The sequence below is a fragment of the Delphinapterus leucas genome, chromosome 15, assembly GCF_059928025.1.
Source record: "Delphinapterus leucas isolate spDelLeu-1000000601 "Yukka" chromosome 15, BTC_Dleu_Yukka2, whole genome shotgun sequence".
NCBI classification, from domain to species: domain Eukaryota; kingdom Metazoa; phylum Chordata; class Mammalia; order Artiodactyla; family Monodontidae; genus Delphinapterus; species Delphinapterus leucas.
The window spans coordinates 14,408,994-14,428,017 of NC_143143.1; the positions used below are offsets into that span (position 1 = coordinate 14,408,994).

General features: G+C 41.0%; 2 protein-coding genes and 1 pseudogene across 6 annotated transcripts in view; 2 read left to right on the forward strand and 1 right to left on the reverse strand.

Annotated features, from left to right (window-relative positions):
• The window catches only part of LOC111182070 (S-adenosyl-L-methionine-dependent tRNA 4-demethylwyosine synthase TYW1), a 276,237-nt gene that overhangs the window by 204,709 nt on the left and 52,504 nt on the right, over positions 1–19,024 (reverse strand). For 4 of the 5 annotated variants that reach the window (XR_016387776.1, XM_022588137.2, XM_022588136.2 and 1 more), the window contains exons 1-3: positions 5,746–6,830; positions 4,822–4,949; positions 3,734–3,871 (exon numbers count right to left, since the gene is read on the reverse strand). Coding sequence is in view for 4 of the 5 variants with exons in the window: in XM_022588137.2 (XP_022443845.2) it covers positions 3,734–3,871; positions 4,822–4,949; positions 5,746–5,749 (270 nt within the window). In the remaining variant the exon portion in view is untranslated. Of the gene's footprint in view, positions 1–3,733; positions 3,872–4,821; positions 4,950–5,745; positions 6,831–19,024 lie in introns of those variants that run through there. The other variant, XM_089895820.1, reaches the window with a different exon arrangement.
• SBDS (SBDS ribosome maturation factor) lies at positions 6,868–12,997 on the forward strand. The gene is made up of 5 exons (XM_022588146.2): positions 6,868–6,995; positions 7,641–7,770; positions 8,268–8,468; positions 10,081–10,245; positions 11,177–12,997. The coding sequence occupies exons 1-5, from the start codon at positions 6,868–6,870 to the stop codon at positions 11,303–11,305; spliced, it is 753 nt and encodes a 250-aa protein (XP_022443854.1). The 3' UTR covers positions 11,306–12,997.
• The window catches only part of LOC111182292 (chromobox protein homolog 1 pseudogene), a 61,199-nt pseudogene continuing 57,570 nt past the window's right edge, over positions 15,396–19,024 (forward strand).

Here is a 19,024-nt window from a genome sequence, read left to right on the forward strand (position 1 = left end):
AAAACAGGTGTGGGAAAACAACTATTTGGTGCCAGAAAACACTGCCACAGGCCTCAAAAATAAAGACTTGAGCAAAACCTGAAGGAAATGAGAGAGCAAGCCAGAGGCTATCCCCAGAAGAGGGACGTGTAAGTGAGAAGGCCCAAATGCGTGAGCACCCTCGGCAAGGAGATTAATAAGACTGGAGGGGGGAGGCCAAGGACATGAGGTAAAGGAGATGGTGGAGACGCAGAAGTGAGGGCCTCTCGGCCACCATGGGGGCTTTGGCATTTGCTTTAAGTGAATGAGGGAGTCACTGCGTGGTCTTAAGCCAAGATGATTAACACCATTTCGCCTAAGTTCTCACAGTCCCTGTGGACGCTGGGATGGGCTGAATGCAGGAGGCTGAGGATGAGATGACCATATTAACCCAGACAAAATATGAGGGAGGCTGGCTTAGGCCAGGGCAGCAGCAGTGAAGGCGGTAAGAAGGGACTGGAATCTGGATCTATTCTGAAAGTAGAACACACAGTACGTGCTGACTGGATGTGGGTAGTAAGAAAAAGAGAGAAGTCAAAGGTTTTTTTGAACTGGGCAACTGGAAGGATGAAGTTGCCGTTTATCGGAATGGGAAAAATTAGAGGTGGAACAGATTTGGGCACAAAATTGGGAGTTTAGTTGTGAGCACACTAATTCTGAGTCACCTACTACACATCCATCCACATGAAGATCTAAGATAGGCAGCTGGGGATCAGGGTCTGGGGTTGAGAGGAAAAGTTCAGATTAGAAACATAAATTTAGAGGCCACCGTCTACTACAGGGATCAGCACACTGAGGCCTGCAGGCCAAATCCGGCCCTCTGTCTTTATAAGTAAAGGTTACTGGAATACAGTCATGCTCATTTATTTACACATTGTCCATGGCTGCTTTCACACGACATCAGCAGAGCTGAACAGCTGCAACAAAGGCCATACGCCTTGCGAAACCTGAAAACCTAAAAAACATATGTAAAATAAACTATCTAGCCCTTTACAGAAAAACTCTGTCAAATTCCAATAAATAGAACTGAAAGCTCTAGATAACAAGATCCCTTAGAGAATGAAGTGAGTGCAGATAAAGACATAGTCTCAAGAACTGTGCCCTGGGATGCTCCTATCTTTGGAGGGCAAGAAGCTGAGGAGAAATCTGCAAATGATAGTGAGGCAGACTAGCCTCAGCAGAGGAGGAGAACCTAGAGAAGAGTGTCCCAAAAGTTCAATGGAGAAAGTATGTCAACAAGGAAGGAGCTGTCGTGCAGCTAAGGGGTCAAGTAAGATGAAGACTGAGAATTAATTAGCGACATGAAAGTCACTGGGAGCAGGCTGGGGCACACAAGCCTAACTGGAGTGGGTCAAGAAAGACAGGAGTAGAGAAATTAGAGACAGCAAGCACAGACAACACTTTCAAGGAGTAATACTATTAAAAAAAAAAAAATTGAGGTGGTAGTTAGAGGGAGATGTGAGGTAGATAGGTCACCTGGCATACACTGACCCACCTTGCACACAGCATACAGTGAGAACTTACAACTAGAGAAAACAAGTCTATTTACACAGTTAACAGAGAAAATCCACGCCAGCTACCCCATCATTCCATCCTAAATATGAACAGAAAACCACCAAGACCATGATGAGAGTAAGTGACAGGAAAGAGAAATAGCAGCAGCAGAAACATGCAGGAAGCAGTTAAATCAGGGAAACGAAAAAGGAACTCACTGAAATATCTTCTTAGATTATGAAAAAGATGCAATAGAAATGGAACAGAATGGCATTTTTGCAATTAAAAACATTATAGCTGAACTAAAACATTCAAAAAAAAGGTTTGGAATTGAAATCCAAGAACCCAGAACAGAAAGAAAGTTACTTTTGTATGAGAGAGGATTTGAGACACAGGAGACCATCCAAAAGGTCCAACATCCAACTAACCGAGTAGAACAGAGAAAACAGAAGGGAAAGAAGTTTACCCAAGAAATATTAGCAGAATTAATGCACACGAATTTTCAAAACAAAACAGCCCAAGTATACAATACAATGGCTGAAAAAGACCCAACCTAGACACCATCTCACAAAAGCTCCAAACATCTAGGACAAAGGGATGATTCTAAAAGCTTCCAGGGGGCTTCCCTGGTGGCGCAGTGGTTAAGAATCCACCTGCCAATGCAAGGGACATGGGTTCGAGCCCTGGTCTGCGAAGATCCCACATGCTGCGGAACAACTAAGCCCATGAGCCACAACTACTGAGCCTGCGCTCTAGAGCCCACGAGTCACAACTACTGAACCCGTACACCACAACTACTGAAGCCCGCACACCTAGAGCCCATGCTCTGCAACGAGAAGCCACCGCAATGAGAAGCCCACGCACCACAACAAAGAGTAGCCCCCTCTCGCCGCAACTAGAGAAAGCCCGCATGCAGTAACGAAGACCCAATGCAGCCAAAGTAAATAAAATAAAAAATAAATAAATTTATTTTAAAAAGACAAGGATGTGATGCCCTCAAAGTTGTAAGAAAAAAATTTTGTCCGAGTCTTCTATACGAAGCCAAATACGAATCAATCAAATGTGAAAGCCAAATAGAGAAATTCAGATGGCACAGCTTTAAGAAGGGGGGGCCATTTAATTCATATCAACAATGATGTGGGCAACAATATTAAGCCGCTGAGATGTGAGGAACTGACTAATACAAGGAGTCAATAACTTTTATCTAACTTGATAAATCTAGAAACATGGCAGAAGGAGGTTCAAGAAATAACCCTCAGAAGAATTAAAAACAGAAATATCAATAGTTAAAATAGATTCTCTGAAGAGTACTTTTCATTATGAACCCTCTGTACACCTGGATTTGTTACCATCTGCAAGTATTAATTTGATCTTAAAAAAACGTAAAAGCGGGCATAAAAGAGAGGCTAGGGATGAGATCTTCTATGAGTAACATAAAAGGACTTTGTTTCCACAGCTCAGATGCCTTTCTAACGTTTCTTCCAGTTTCCTGCCTCTGCTGCTTAAGGCTGAACTTAATTATAAGTGACCTTCAATTATGACACACACAACAAAATACTGAAAAAACCTTTTAAAAAGTAGTATTCTACAAAACATCCACGAGAGGGCAGGAGAACCCTCTTTAATACTCTACCAAAATAACGACAAGGAATTCTGTTTTTAATTTATTTTCATGTTAGTCTTAGAATCTTTTCCTAGAAAGCAATAAATAGCTGTGACCTTTATAATAAAGAAGCAGGCAGCATCTAGATACAATTAAAGCATCTTTCAGCTATATATCTGCAGCCGGTATCTACACAGTATTCAATGTATATCATTAACACTTTTAACACTATAAGAAATCAAAATACATTTCATTAAATAGATGTGTGAAGTTGTGAACGTCAGGGCCCATACTGGACATACTGCTGCCATTTTTCACTATCCCCTACTTCTATACCCAGTAATGGACTTGGAAATCCAAGTCTCCATTCTGCTGAGCAAGAAGCAAGCTTCAGAACAAAGACCCCGCATGACACTGACCACCAGACACCCCCAATCAGCTGAAATGGAGATGAAACTCACCCACCACCCCAGAAAGGAAAAATGTATGCTGTGAAAAGGAAAAACAAAGATGAAAAAAGATTAGAAGACCAATTCAGTTCACTGCTAAAGAACATTTTTCAGAAATTTTCTTAAAAGATCAGGAGACCCAATGAAAAGTGTCATTATAAGTTCTTACCTTTGCTTTGCCAGTCTGAGAACCATAGAAAATCTTCACTCCAGACACAAAGACTTCCTTCTTTTGAAGAGAGATATAGCCATTTGTCATCAAATCCCGAGATGCTTTCGGAATGGTTTTCTCCTGTGAGTTTTTGTTCTTGAAATAAACACAAAATCCATCAAGTTTGAATATTTTCCCAACTTCATTAGGAATGAAAATTATCAATCGCTCAGATACTGACCCATTTTATTATTCTCTTAATTTTTCAATTGTACTCCTCAAATATTAACCCCTTGGTATAATTAGGTCCTTTAAAAGCGGGGCCCACATTTCTTAAGACTATAATGATTCCCATTCCTTCCAGGATAAAACTACACGTACTTTCACCCATAATGTGTTGTAGTGGAATAATAGTAGAAACTTATTTTCTGATTCTTAATTACTGGAAGGAAAAGAGAACACTACTACCCCTTAAGGGTGCTAAGCAGATTTGGGTTTTTTGCAAAAGTTTAATTTTTCATTACAAAACCTTCCTGTATCTTAACAATGACACTTCCACAGCCCATCAAAGAAAAGGTAAATAACTTAGTCTATAAAAACTGACAAGAAAAATTTTTTGGCATTGAAAAACTATTTCTAAAGACCAAACATAAAAGTGATCGAAAGTTCCTTTTAGAATTTCTATATTTTTCTGGAAGCCTTAGAAAATCTGCACTCTGCATTCTCTATAAAATTTGATGCCAAATACTCTCCTAGAAAAAGTAACTCCACTTGGGTTTCCCTGGTGGCACAGTGGTAAAGAATCCACCTGCTAATGCAAGGGACACGGGTTCAAGCCCTGGCCCGGGAAGATCCCACAGGCTATGGAGCAACTAAGCCCGTGTGCCACAACTACTGAGCCTGCATGCCACAACTACTGAAGCCTGCGTGCCTAGAGCCCATGCTCCGTAACATGAGAAGCTACCACAATGAGAAGCCCGCGCACCACAACAAAGAGTAGCCCCCACTCGCCGCAACTAGAGAAAGCCCACATGCAACAAAGACTCAACACAGCCAAAAATAAATAAATATATATATATTTAAAAAAAAAAAGTAACTCCACTTACCTGCTTTCTGATGACAATCTGGAAACAAATCCAAAGGCTAAAGCCAAAGGCAAAGCCCAAATATATGTAAAATCTGTTTATCCATAATGATATTAAAGATGAGAAGTCCCACATATCCAAAGAAGGATCTAAATTTAAAATGACACATATAAGTAATTTTATTTGAAGTTACATATACAATGATATCCATTCTTATTTTAGAAAAAAAAAGAAAAAGAAAAACCAACCTTCATATTCAACAACCCCACTAAGAAATCTATAAAAAGCAACTCTAATAAAAACAAGACACTGTGATATGTAATATAATTGTCATGATAATGCTAATTCAAAACAAGAATATAAAATTTTATCTTCATTTGAATATAGCGTTTGGAAAAGAAGGGAACATAAAGTCAAAACACTTTATGTGGAATTATGAGTTAATTTTGCTTTGTTACGCTGCTCCATAAGAAAAATAATACTAAACGTATTCCTCTTTTTTTTTATTTTATTTTTAGAGACCCACATCTGCTTGCAAAGCGTTCTCAAATAATTGACCTCAAGTCCCAGTTTTTTTTAAGGGAGATATGGATGGACCTGGACTCAAATGCTGAACCTGGGGGTAATTTCAAAAGGCGAGGTCTAAGATTTGAGGTTTACAGGTGCTACTCCTGGAAAGGACCAAAAGTCCTCAACACACGTGGGTAAGGGGGAGAAAGTTTCCTCTGTCTTTTGCTTGAGGTTAGAAGCATAGTTCTAAACTCATCTCCTAGCCTCAAAAGGCAAAAGCCAAGTCACGAGCAGGGATCAGTCCTCCCTTGCCCCCAGCGGCACCGGTCCCGGGCTGACAAGGGCAGCATACTCTGGAGGAAGGGGCCCGAGGGTCTCAGAAAAACGGTTTCCTCCCTTCCCACCCCACGAACCTTACCCGCCTGTGGACCTTACCCATTCTCCTCAGGGCCCGAGCCCTGCGGCCCGACAAGACACCAGGACTGCGGACCTAAGAAACGTATTGTCCGGCGTGGATACTGGGAGACCACCAGAAGTACCTCGTAGCATTAGCTAGGCGCCCACAGTCGGAGGACCTGGGGGCAGCCATGCCACTCGCAGACCTGTCCGGATTGGCTCAGAGGAGGAAGGGGGCGGGCCCAGAGAAAAGCACCGCCCAGAGCTCCCGGCGAGGAAGCGGGAGTGCTGCCCGCGGCTCAGGAATCCGCGCTTGAGAGTTAGGGGCGAATCTGGAGAGAAGCAGGCGAAAAAAGGAGGGGGTGGGGGAGGGAAAGTCGGCGTTAAGAAACTAAGGGCATCGCCAACCTAATGCAATCTGTGAGCCTGTTTGAATCTCATTTGAAACACAAAGACTGTAAAAAGGCATTATTTAGGGGAAATTTGATTATGGACTAGCAATGAGACGCTATTAAGGAATTATGGTTAATCTCGTTGGGTGTATTTGTTAGGAGTTTAGACTGAAGTATTTAAAGATAAAACTTTATGATGATTTGCTTTAAAATACTCCAACAAAAAAAAAGAGGGAAAATGAAACAAGAACGGCAAAATGTTGATAATTGTTGAAGCGGGGTGATGGGTACGTGGCAGTTCATTACACTTTTTTCTCTACGTTTTTTGTGTTAAAACTTTTCTATAACGAAAGGGTAATGTGGGCGTGGCCCGAAACTCCGCGGAACTGTGAGGTGCCCGGCACTGAGTTTCCACCCGGTCACCAAACATTAGCTCCACCAACCAATCAGAGCTCTTTCGTTCATTCTGGAAAGAAAATTACGTCAAGGAAGAGACCCTCTCTTTCCGGGCGTGGAGCAGTGTCGTAAAAGCCACAATGCGCAGGCGTTCTGGCTCTCTCCTCCCCGCCCGGTTGTCTTAACACCTGACGCCTGCGCAGTAAGTTGCGTGGGTGTATCGTTTCGGCCGAGTTAGTCACGGCGCTGCGCCGTCTGCGGGCGTTACTGTGCCGCGCGCCGCCGGGTGGTTACATCGAGGCTCAGTTGGCCCTCAGGCCGGCAGCGCGGGTTTGCCTTAGTTCGCCGGACCCAAGGTCTGTGAGCGGCCACGATGTCGATCTTCACCCCCACCAACCAGATCCGCCTGACCAATGTGGCCGTAGTACGAATGAAGCGAGCCGGGAAGCGCTTCGAAATCGCCTGCTACAAAAACAAAGTCGTGGGCTGGCGGAGCGGCGTGTGAGTGACACTCTCCCTCTGGGCCCTGGCCGGAGCTGGTAGCCTCGAAGGCGGCCTCCTTTGGTCGTCTAACGAATGGGCCCAGCTAGTGTCTCGCCAGGGAAGGAAATGGGAAACTTACTCCTGCTGCCCGGGCTTAGGGTCTAAACCAGACGTTCCCTTTTTTTTTTTTTGGTCGGTTTGGTTTGGGGCTTGGTTTTACTTTGCTTCCCGGGTGTCATAAAAGCCACAGCCAAGAAACCCCCATAACTGTGGTCCTTTCGTCAGAATAATGATAAAGGCAAAGGGCCTGGTCTTCCGGGTGCTTCTATAGTTCGTGCGTTTGTCACAGGTCTCAGCCCGGTAGTTGCACCGAAGTGCGTATACGGTCTTCACTGCTGCCATCTAGGGGCTGGAATTCCTTGGCAGCAGCCGGACCCCACCCTTCAGTGATGGCACAGATACTCCCGCGACGTTTTTCACCTCTGAGTAACTGCGAATACAAATGGAGTTCTGGGTTACGAAATGGTCCCCTGGAACCGAGGGTCATTTAGGAGTATTTGTTGTTTCTTACTCTTCATATCGACGCCTTCTTGTATTTAAATGTGAATGAACTTCGAAGTTTCAAGCATACTCACTTAGGACTTTCTCTCCTGTCCTCCCAAGGGAAAAAGACCTTGATGAAGTTCTGCAGACGCACTCAGTGTTTGTAAATGTCTCTAAAGGTCAGGTTGCAAAGAAGGAAGATCTCATCAGTGCGTTTGGAACAGATGACCAGACTGAAATCTGTAAGCAGGTGGGTTCTAACAGTTGCAGCATAATTGACCCTAATATCCAGTAGTATTAGATATTAGATTACAGGTATGTTAAACTTTACTATTTTTTTGGAGTGATCAGTTACTGTGCAATAATTCGATCTGTGCAGCATCACTTTTAATAATTCAGGACTTGGATGTTTTTTGCCAAAGCCTCCAGAAATCAGATTTCCTACTAAGCTGCATTATTTTGTTCGTTTATACATTTTTAGTGTAATGTACCTGAAAATAGAATTTCTTTTCAAGTATTTCATCATTTACACCCTCTGCTAAGATTACCTTTACCCCATCCCCCATCTAAATAAGTAAGATTTTGGAACAAGATAATCCCTTTAGGCAAAGCTCAAGTTATTACCAAGTATCAGTAGCTGAAGAGGATGAAATTTAATTTTCTCCCCAGTTATTAATTCCTGTGGTTAGTTAACAAGTAGTGTGGAATAAAGATATTACTTTTCTTAAACATGTTGGGTTTTTTAAGATTTTAACTAAAGGAGAGGTTCAAGTGTCAGATAAAGAACGGCACACACAGCTGGAGCAGATGTTTAGGGACATTGCAACTCTTGTGGCCGACAAATGTGTGAACCCTGAAACAAAGAGACCGTACACCGTTATCCTTATCGAGAGAGCCATGAAGGACATCCACTATTCGGTCAAACCCAACAAGAGTACAAAACAGCAGGTGAGTTGTTTTTTAATGCCAAAAAGTGTCCATGAAAATCAATGTGCTCTGAGGAAAACATTAAAATAGTTGGTCTGTAATAACAAAATGGCACTACTTGGAAGCAAGTGGGAGGAGGTTTGGGGTACAGGGGAGGGGAACGATGGAGGTTTTAGAGAGGAGTGATGGAATTTGTTTTAACTAAACACAAATATACGAGGACTCTCATCTTCCTATCCAGGTCAGACCTTTAAAGATAAAACTTGGATTCTTCCAACAAGGACCTACCGTATAGCACAGGGAGCTTGGCTCAATATTCTGTAATAACCTAAATGGAAAAAGAGTTTGAAAAAGAATGGATACTTGTATGGGTATAACTGAATCCCTTTGCTGTACACCTGTAACTAACACATCATTGTTAATCAATTATACTCCAATATAAAATAAAATTGTTTTTACAAAGATAAAACTTGGATTTTTAAAGCATCATTTTAACCCCAGTTGTTAGATTTTTCTTTAATGTTTGTATAATACATACACTATAAAAGTCACCCATTTAAAGCCTACAGTTCAGTCGTATACTCACAGTTTTTGCACCCTTCCCTGCTACCTAATTTGAGAACATTTCATCACCCCAAAATGAAACCCTGTACCTGTTGTCAGTCACTTCTCATTCCCCTGTCTCGTAAGGAGGGAATAAGGCAACTGCAAATTTTATTTCTGTTTTTATTGACTTGTCTATTCTGCACATTTCATATAAATGGAGTCATACAGTATGTGGCCCTTTCAAGGTTAATCCATGTTGTAGCATCTATCAGTACTTTTTTCCTTCTTAGGACTGAATAATAGTTCATTGTATGGAAATACCACCTTTTGTTCATTCATCAGTTGGTGGACATTTGGGTTGTTCCCACTTTTTAGCTATCATGAATAATGCTGCTATGAAATTGATTACAAATTTTTGTGTGGACGTATGTTTCCATTTCTCTATACCCAGGAACAGAATTGCTAGCTCATATGGTGACTGTATTAACCTTTTGAGGAATTGCTCAGCCAGTTTCCGAAACAGCTGAGCCATTTTACATTTCCACAATCAGTGTACAAGGGTTCCAGTTTCTCCACATCCTCAGTGATGTTTGTTATTGTCCAACTTCTTGATTATAGCCATCCTGGGGGTATTGTTCTGGTTTTGATTTGCATTTCCCTAATGACTGATAATTTGCGCATATTTTCATGGGCGTATTGACCCTTTGTCGGTCTTCTTTGGAGAAATCACTCTTCAGATCCTTTGACCATTTTTTAGTTGATTAGTTGTCTCTTCATTATTGAGTTGTAAGAGTTCTTTATATATCTTGGATACTAGTACCGTATCAAATGCACGATTTGCCAGTATTTTGTCATATTCTGTGGGTTGTCTTTTCACTTTCTTGATAGTTTTTTGAAGAACAAAAGGTTTTAATCTTGAAGCCCAATTTATCTATTTTTTTCCTGTGGTTGCTAATGTTCTTCATGTCATCTAAGAAACCATTGCCCAGTCCGGCTAGGTGGAAACTGCTTTGTTTTGAATACCTTCTGCAGTAATGCAGCAGCAGAAGCAAAGAAATTACAGACATTTTTAATTTTGTCTTGATAGGCTTTGGAAGTGATAAAGCAGTTAAAGGAGAAAATGAAGATAGAACGTGCTCACATGAGACTTCGGTTCATTCTTCCAGTGAATGAAGGGAAGAAGCTGAAAGAAAAACTCAAGCCACTCATCAAGGTTATAGAAAGTGAAGACTATGGTCAACAGTTAGATATTGTAAGATTAACATACTCTTGTTTCTTTGCTTCCACGTTACCAAAATACTTCTCTAGTCATAAATCTGTCACATTTAGAAGGTGTGAACAGTAAGACATTTCCAGTAATGTCTTAACTAGAATTAGGTAAGACAGTCAAGGTCTCCGTAGAACTAAATTGTCATTAAGAACACTTACAATTTTTGTTTGCTTTTTTAGTTAAATTATTCATGATAAAATGATTTTGGTCAATGCTCATTTTCGATGAGAATATATTTTACAGTGAGTCTTCTATTAATGAGGAAATTGGAAATAGGACTAAAAGTTTGTCAGTCTCATTTACTGCAGAACATTTTAAAGAAGCAGCAAAAACATCATGTCTTTGGGTCCTCACCCTGCAGCTTCAGACATCGTGTAAATTCAGCTGTCTGCAAACCCACATCTTAGAGCTTTATAGCTTCTTGACAAATAAATGAGCTCTAGAGGACTGTTGCCCTTTCCACTGTAGATGTAAAACAACACATCTGACACTCTCTGAAGTTCTAAAATCTTTGCAAAACTTTGCACATGGTTTCTAAATAGGCCTTCCACCTCTTTTTTTTTTTTCTTCAAATGTGGATACAAAGAGATGATTTTATTGAACTGTAAATTTTAACGCTAAGTTTTAGTATGAAAAGGACCATAGCCTTCTAATCCAACCACTTCGTTTTACAGCTGAGGAATCTGGAAAAGTCCTCAGTAGGGAGAATAATGCCTTGTCACAGGGGCCTGCGTGCATACTTAAGGGCAGAGGCTGGACCAGAACCCAGCCCACCGTCCTGTGCGTTGTCTTATCTGTGGTTGTAGAGAGACCTGGAAAGTATGGTGTGTTTGTCTCATACGAAGTGAAAGCTGTGTCCATTCTATGGTACTGCTCTTCCTCATGTGGTCAACAGCTGTGTTCAATGTTTCAGGTGTGTCTCATCGACCCGGGCTGCTTCCGAGAAATCGATGAGCTCGTAAAAAAGGAGACAAAAGGCAAAGGCTCTTTGGAAGTACTCAGTTTGAAAGACGTGGAAGAAGGAGATGAGAAATTGGAGTGACAGTCATCAGTCTCTTCAGCTGTCAAACACTAAAGCGTTTTCGCTTCCCACAGCCCTGTTTTCTTTCTGTGATCTGCCAAATACTTGCTCAGCTGAGTTGACACTTTCCATCTTTGTGGCAAACATGTACACAAAAAGACTTTCCTACGTAAGTATTATAATGTGGGATTCATTTAGTTTTAATTATCAAATAGGGTTTTAGGCAAAAGTGAGATACAGAGTCCAGAGGAGCATTTTGTTACTGCCTCACGCCTTTGAGCTTTCCAGGGTGTAAGTTATTTGACACAACTCTTGTGGATAAAAAATAAGTTTTGTACATTATAAGAAAATAGCTTTGGGAGGATATATCTGTATGACAGAAAGGGAGGATTTGCCAAAAAAGAAAATGTGTAATGTCTTATTTCTACTTAATGAAATGTGTGTATAGGGGTAACTGTCTCGTGACCTAATACAAAGCTTGGATGATGACTTCTTGATTTTCTGAAAAATAGATAGATGATGACTGTGCAGGACTTCAATAATATTCATCAAACATGCTGCCATAGCCTACATTATTCTTGGTAAAAAATACAGCCATTTATTGCTAATTCTTAAAGTTTATAATATATATTACTAGAGTTGAAAATATACGTAATCAATAAAACCACTGTTTATCTTTGTTAAACTATGGCTTGTATTTCTAGACAGCTTCCTACCTTTTTCTTTTCTCTGCCTCTTGTCTGGTAGGATGGGAGAGTTCTTAGCAGGATTAAACAAGTCAGGAGGAGGAGTGCTCAGAACAGGGCCTGTTCTGTTAAATACCTGATAAACCTTAGAGATATTATTTGGGATGTAATTGAACTTGAGTGTTTTAGTATTTGAACACTTAAACAGACAATGTGCAAGTTTTTTTAAATCTACTTATCCTCAAAAGAGATAGTCTAGAATACAAAGTAGGGTTTCACTCAAAATAAACATACAGATGTTTTTTGTTTTTTTTTTTTTTGTGATACGCGGGCCTCCCACTGCTGCGGCCTCTCCCGTTGCAGAGCACAGGCTCCGGACGCGCAGGCTCAGCGGCCATGGCTCACGGGCCCAGCCGCTCCACGGCACATGGGATTCTCCCAGACCGGGGCACGAACCCATGTCCCCTGCATCGGCAGGCAGACTCTCAACCACCGCGCCACCAGGGAAGGCCCCATACAGATGTATTTTATGCACAGAAGTTTTTAAGTGAAAAAGAGTTCTTGACTTGAACAGATCCTGATTGGTTGATTGAAGTCAAACATTTTTCTCATAGTGTTGGAAGAAATATTCTTAAGACACACTTTCTTTAATGGTGAAATTAAACTACTGTTCAGATACAGTCTTCAAGATGACCCCCTCACTGATTCCATTTTACTTACATAGTTTGTTGTTTTACAAAAATGATCTAAACTTGAAGTCCCAGGAAATTATTTTAACCAATGAAGTTTACACTTTATTTCTAGCTTAAACAGTTAAAGCAACGTTTCAGGTCGAAAGTCATAATTACTAAAAATGTTCAAGAGCTGCATCTTGAACAGAAAAAAGATAAATGTTACCATAACATTGCCTTAAGTTTTTCCCATTCTCATACTCATTTCTTCTAAAAAGCTGGAACTTCGAGAATTGTCAAATGTAAATCAGAGTCATGTTTCTGAACCTATAAAAAATAAAAAATTTTCTACCTTGTATTAATCTCGTTATTCAGAAGTAGTTAAAAAGTTTGGTTCATAATTATCTTCCCAGTAGCACTGCTATAATGGATTACCTTAAGGATTATCGGTTTATTTTGCTTTTTCAACGCGAGCTTTATTGTGTACAGTTGGTCAGAATGACGTTTCAGGATTAAACCTCTCTATTAGCAGAGCTCTTTTCTTTGAAGTTTCCCTTGTACCCATACACAACTATTTGTTCCAGCTTATGTAACCTCATACCACTTTGAAATTCCCTCGTTGACCTTGATTTTTGCCCTACCTTGTGTTATAGAGAGCTGCTTAAACACCTTCCTGGCACGCTAGATTGTGAGCAGCTCAAGGGCAGGAGGTTAGCCAGCTGTGTGTATCCCTCCATGGTTTGGACCTGGTAGTTGTGGAATAAGTGTCCGTGGAGTTATAAGCATCCTCTCTCGGTGGGGGTCCATGCCATCAGAAGTGAGGACAGGTAATGACTTTTTCAAATCCATCTTTAAAGCTTGACTGAGTTTTTGTCAGCTAAGCCAGAGCCTCCCACCGTTCATACCCATGCATGCTGCTGTGCCGCTGGTGGTTTGTGTCTGCACAGATCCCCAGTCCTCAGGGCTTTTATCTCTGCCTGCAAGCAGCCGCTCACATTTACCCCAGGGTGTCATACGCACATATTCTGTGGGGCTGTGATAGGGGAAATAGGGTAGCAGCACTCATTATTGTAAACAGTAGCCACACATGATTTTAACCTGCATGCTACCCTTAAGCCCACATCATGAGGTCCCTATGATTTTGGTAGTAGTGCATTTCCTTATTTAGAATTTTTTGTGTACTTGCTCTTAAATTACTGAAATTTCAAGGTATTGATTATTTGAAAATACATTTCTGCTGCAGCATATTAGAGGTGATTGTGGATAGTTTGCCACTAACAGCATTTAATGTCTGGGATGATGTAGGCCATTGATTTTCATCTCCACATGTATATTAATGGTACCTACAAAATTAACGAGTCTAAATGTAATTTTATAGCAGCAACAGTTCTTCTGAGCTAAAAGTATAATCCTGACCTAACAGTTTTACAACACTCTGAGCACGTGTACTTGAATGGCCCAGGGCCCCCTTCCAAACACCCCAGAGGAAGAGTCACCAGTTTCACCAAATTCCTACATATTTTTGGTTGGTAGAGAATGGAGATAAATGGGTTGTGGAATTGAAAAGAACAGTGTCATTTTTACTGCAGAGAGGAACAGAGCTGTCTTCTACACTCAGTGCTATTCATATCTTAGGAGATTCTTCCATCTGGTGATACACTTGAATGCCAAAAGTTTCTTGAGTGGCACTCTTCCTGTGGCAGACGAGCATAGTTGGCATACTTTTCAAGGATAAAGGGCCACAAGCTTATTTATTACTGTCGTGCAGAGGTAGGATCAAGACTGGGAATCTTGCATGTAATCAAGGTAAAATAGTTTGTGGTTTTACAGTTAAAACTTTGCAGATTATAGAAAGATTTTGGACATGCATTGGCATGACAAAAGGGAATAATAAAGCATTTCTTAGTGAAATTTGTATAAAGAGATAATTGTGTAAAACTTGAATGATAACCGCCTGATTTTCTCAGAGAGATGGTGATAGTTCAGGTGTTCAATAATTGTGTTGAACATGCTGCCATAATTAAGATTTCATAATAGTATAGAATATTATTTTTTAAAGGGCTCGTCATCACTGCATTTGGGATTTTTCTTTTGAGTAAAAAACAGTTAAAAGGGGCTTCCCTGGTGATGCAGTGGTTAAGAATCCGCCTGCCAATGCAGGGAACACGGGTTCGAGCCCTAGTCCGGGAAGATCCCACATGCTGCAGAGCAACTGAGCCTGCGCTCTAGAGCCGCGAGCCACAGCTACTGAGCCCGTGTGCCACAACTACTGACCCTGCACTCTAGAGCCCGCGAGCCACAACTACTGAAGCCCGCATGCCTAGGGCCTGTGCTCTGCAACAAGAGAAGCCACTGCAATGAGAAGCCTGTGCACCGCAACAAAGAGTAGCCCCTGCTGGCCGCAACTAGAGAAAGCCCACGCGCAGCAACAAAGACCCAACACAGCCAAAAATAATATAAATAAATAAATAAAATAAAGGAAACTTAGATTTTAAAATAATAATAAAATAAAAATGGACAAGGAAAGCAGAACGAGTGGCTCAGAGAGAAGTAAGGATGGGAGAAGGGGCAGGAGAGATTTGAAGAGGGATACTCCCCCCACTATTGCTGGCGTCGAAGATGGAGGAACGGAACCACGACCCAAACAATGCAGGCAGCTTCCAGAAGCTGGGAAGGACCCTCAGCTGACAGCCATCAAGGAAATGGGGACCTGAAAGGAACTAAATTCTACCAACAGCCTGAGATAGTGAGGAGATGGATTCTCGCCTAAGAGCTCCCAGGACGGACACAGCCGACCCCGTGATTTTAGTCCAGTTAGATCTGAACCCGGCTTCCGACATACAGAACCGTAAGGTAACAAGTTTGTGTATTTTAAACTGCTAAGTTTGTGCTAATGTGTTACAAAAGAAGTAGAAACTGTAGATTATGGATGTTTCAATATGATGAGCAAAAAATGGGTGATTCACTCAAAGACATCTGCATAATTGGCTATCTGTCTAATAGAGCCAAACTCCTACATCATAACATAAAGAAAATTAATTTTACATGAATTATAGAGCTAAGTGTAGAAATAAAGGCATGAGAAAATATAGACAATAAAGTGTTCAAAAATATAGGAAAATATTTTACCCTAAGAGTAAAAGAGGCTTTCTTAAAGAAAATAGAAACCTGGAAATTATAAAGGAAAATACTAAAGGATTTAACAACCCAAAAAAGTGAAATTTCCGAATGACAAAAGATACTTCAAGAAAGTTCAGAGAAAATAATGATTGAAAGAAAATACATGGAACATTTAAGTCAGGTGGAATGCCAGCAAGTCAGGACAAACCAATAAAATAGTCTTATGCTCAGCCCCAAGCACTAGAAATAAATGCAAAATAAGATGGTCACCTTCTCTCAGAGAAATGCAAAATAATGAAAAATAATTTTCTATCCATCATATTGAGGAAAAGTTAAAAAATTCTGATACTGGCAAGGATGGGGGCGGAGGGACCACCACTTTCACACATTTACTGATGGAAGTATAAATTGCTACAGACATTTAGGAAAATAACCTGGTGGTATCTTTAAAATTTTAAATATGTATACCTTACATTTAGGTATCTATCCTCCAGAAATAAATGTATCTAAATTCTAAGGATATACATACAGGGATGTTTTCTGCTTTGGAAGACCTGAAAATAACCATCCGTAACACGTAAGTATTAATAAATTGCAATACTTCCTTATTGTGAAGAATTAGGTAGTTTTTACAAATGAGACGTACCTACCTGTGTGTCCTATAGAGACCTATAATATTACATATAATGTCCAAGATAATAAAAGTGGAGGCGGAGGGAAGGGTTGGAGGAAGGGAAACACATTATAGAACAATGTATTACAGTTTAATCCCATTCTTTTACCTCTTTTGGAGGTGTAGGGGAGGAAGACTTTTTCTTTTGGGTTCTTTAGCTGATTGGATCATTAAACTGACACAAGGCAGATTAACAGGAGGAAAACAGATTTCATTTCATATACGTGGGAACTCATACAAAAATATGAGACTCAAAGTAAGTGACCAAAGCAGGCAGCTTTATACCTTTTAGACAAGGAAACAATAAATTTGTGAAGAATTGACAAGACAAAGGTGTTTGGGCTTGGGGTAGCAAATTAGTGAAGTAACAAGGTTTGTTTATACAGCCTTCGGGGCCCTGAATTCCCTGTCTCTGGTGATAAGGAGGCCTTCCACCCTCCTGGTACAGAAAGGACACCTTTCACATGAGAGATTTATTTCCTACTTTCAGGGGAACAAAAGAAGTCAGAGTGTCCTTGCACTGACCGTTTCTTAACTATAATCCAGAATAATCAATATGCCCAAGTGGCATATTTTGGGGTGCAAGTTTTCAAAGAATAAGAAAATACTAATTTTAAGCTGTTGTGTATTGAATACTAGTGGACCCAAATTTTAAGGAAATTAAATAATCAAAACATTCAATTTAAAATAGAAATAAATTGGCAAGGGATAGCGCTTCATGGAATAAAATGATTCGCCACGGAAGAATTTCCTTTTTAAATAAGCTTTTCAGTTACATTTAAAGTGACATTAAATCTTTAGTGTCATCAATGTTCATTTTCAAGGACCTCTTCTGCCCCGACCTTTGGACACGGTGGGAGACTTCCATGGTTCTGGGAACCTGAGGTCTTAAACTCTGTCCCTTGTGTGACCAGGACCTTAGCAGGTGACCCTGGCCCTACAAAGCAAGTTGCAAGAGCAAAAAGCCCAGGAAAGAGTGCAGGTGGGTTGCTCCACGATAAGGTCCTGCACCTACTTCAGGTGCTAGGAGGCCTGGATGATGTAACGTTACTTAGGTCAGCTGGCAGGGAAGCCAGGGGAGAATTTCAAACAAAAATCAAGCAGAGCCAGGGAATGGTGGAAGGCTCCCAGTGAAGACAGAAGATAGGAGACTGGAGCAGAGCAGCTACTTGTCACCGCAGTTCACCTCCCCCCAGGGCAAACAATGTGTGTTGGCCCTGACATTTCTTCATGTACTTCCCCTCCAAGGCTGAGTCCAGCCCAGGGATTCAGTGCCAATGAAACAACTTCCCCATTTTTTTTGTCCTTCAGTCTCATGGCATGGATCTCAGATTTAAACTCTTTTAATCAGTCTTTGAACGTTTTGCTTTTCTCCAAATAGTCTAGCCTACTGTAAACCACAAAAGGGCAAACGAGCAGGGCAGCCTACTCGTTTTTGGAGCAACCCATTTTATATCATTTTCCATTTTCCATCATGGCTCAGCTTAGGTGTATGTATATCATTGAGATACAAGTTTTTCCAAGAAAAAGTACCCTTACTACATGCAGTGTCTAATATGCTCCATTATTTTCTATTTTACTACTTTTCTTTTTTCTTTTTTTTTATCATTCTTCATGCCCGCCATGACCTGCAGTATGAAAAATATTGTTCTATGTGTCATCATCCCAGATCACAAAGTCGTTTGGGAAGGATTATGGTTCTTCCATTGTTCTTTTGCTTCAGAAGCTAAGGATCCTTCCCTCCCGCCATCTAATTGACAGCGGGAGACCTGGAGTCCTCGGTTACACACCTGGACCCTCACTCCAGCTGTGCTCCAGGACTCAAATCCAGGCCCTTTTACACCAGACCTACTCAACAATCAAACCACGTGGTTAGTGTTCATGACCCTTCCTGCCTTGAGTCCCAAGACATCAGAGGACAACTCCTAACAGGTCCACTGATGACCAACGACTTTTGCAAAGCTCTACCTCTGTCTTTCAGTCTCCAAAGAGAGGCTCTTCGGGTCTGTATTTCTCAAATCCACCTTCATAGATCCCTTTTCAAATGAAAAGCCTTCACGATCATTTGGAGTTGAAAGCTGTTGAGTTTTTGTACAAGGACTGAAAAAGATAAAGAACGACAGCAAAAAAAAAAAAGAGTTCTAGTTCTGAAAACAGTGGAACTTTGCCTATATTCATTCTTCTTTCTTTCCCTCTGTACATTTTTTGGGGAGCTTTATAAATTTATAAACAATTGAAGGAAGGATGTGGAGTATAGAGTCAGAAAACCCTGACTTTAATCCCAGCTCTTCCAGTTAACAGCTGTGTGACCTCTGACAAATCACTTCACCTCTCTGAGCCTTTATTTCCTCATCAGTAAAATGGAGCTGATAATGGATGCAAAGCCTAAACCCATCCCGGAGCACATGCACAATAAATTGTTTTTAACATTATTTCAGAGAAGTTTGCTGATATACCTTCATGGCCACAGAACAAGCTGTTGGCTGAGCAAGAAGACATTGCTGGGGCTTCCCTGGTGGCGCAGTGGTTGAGAGTCCACCTGCTGATGCAGGGGACACGGGTTCGTGCCCCGGTCCGGGAAGATCCCACA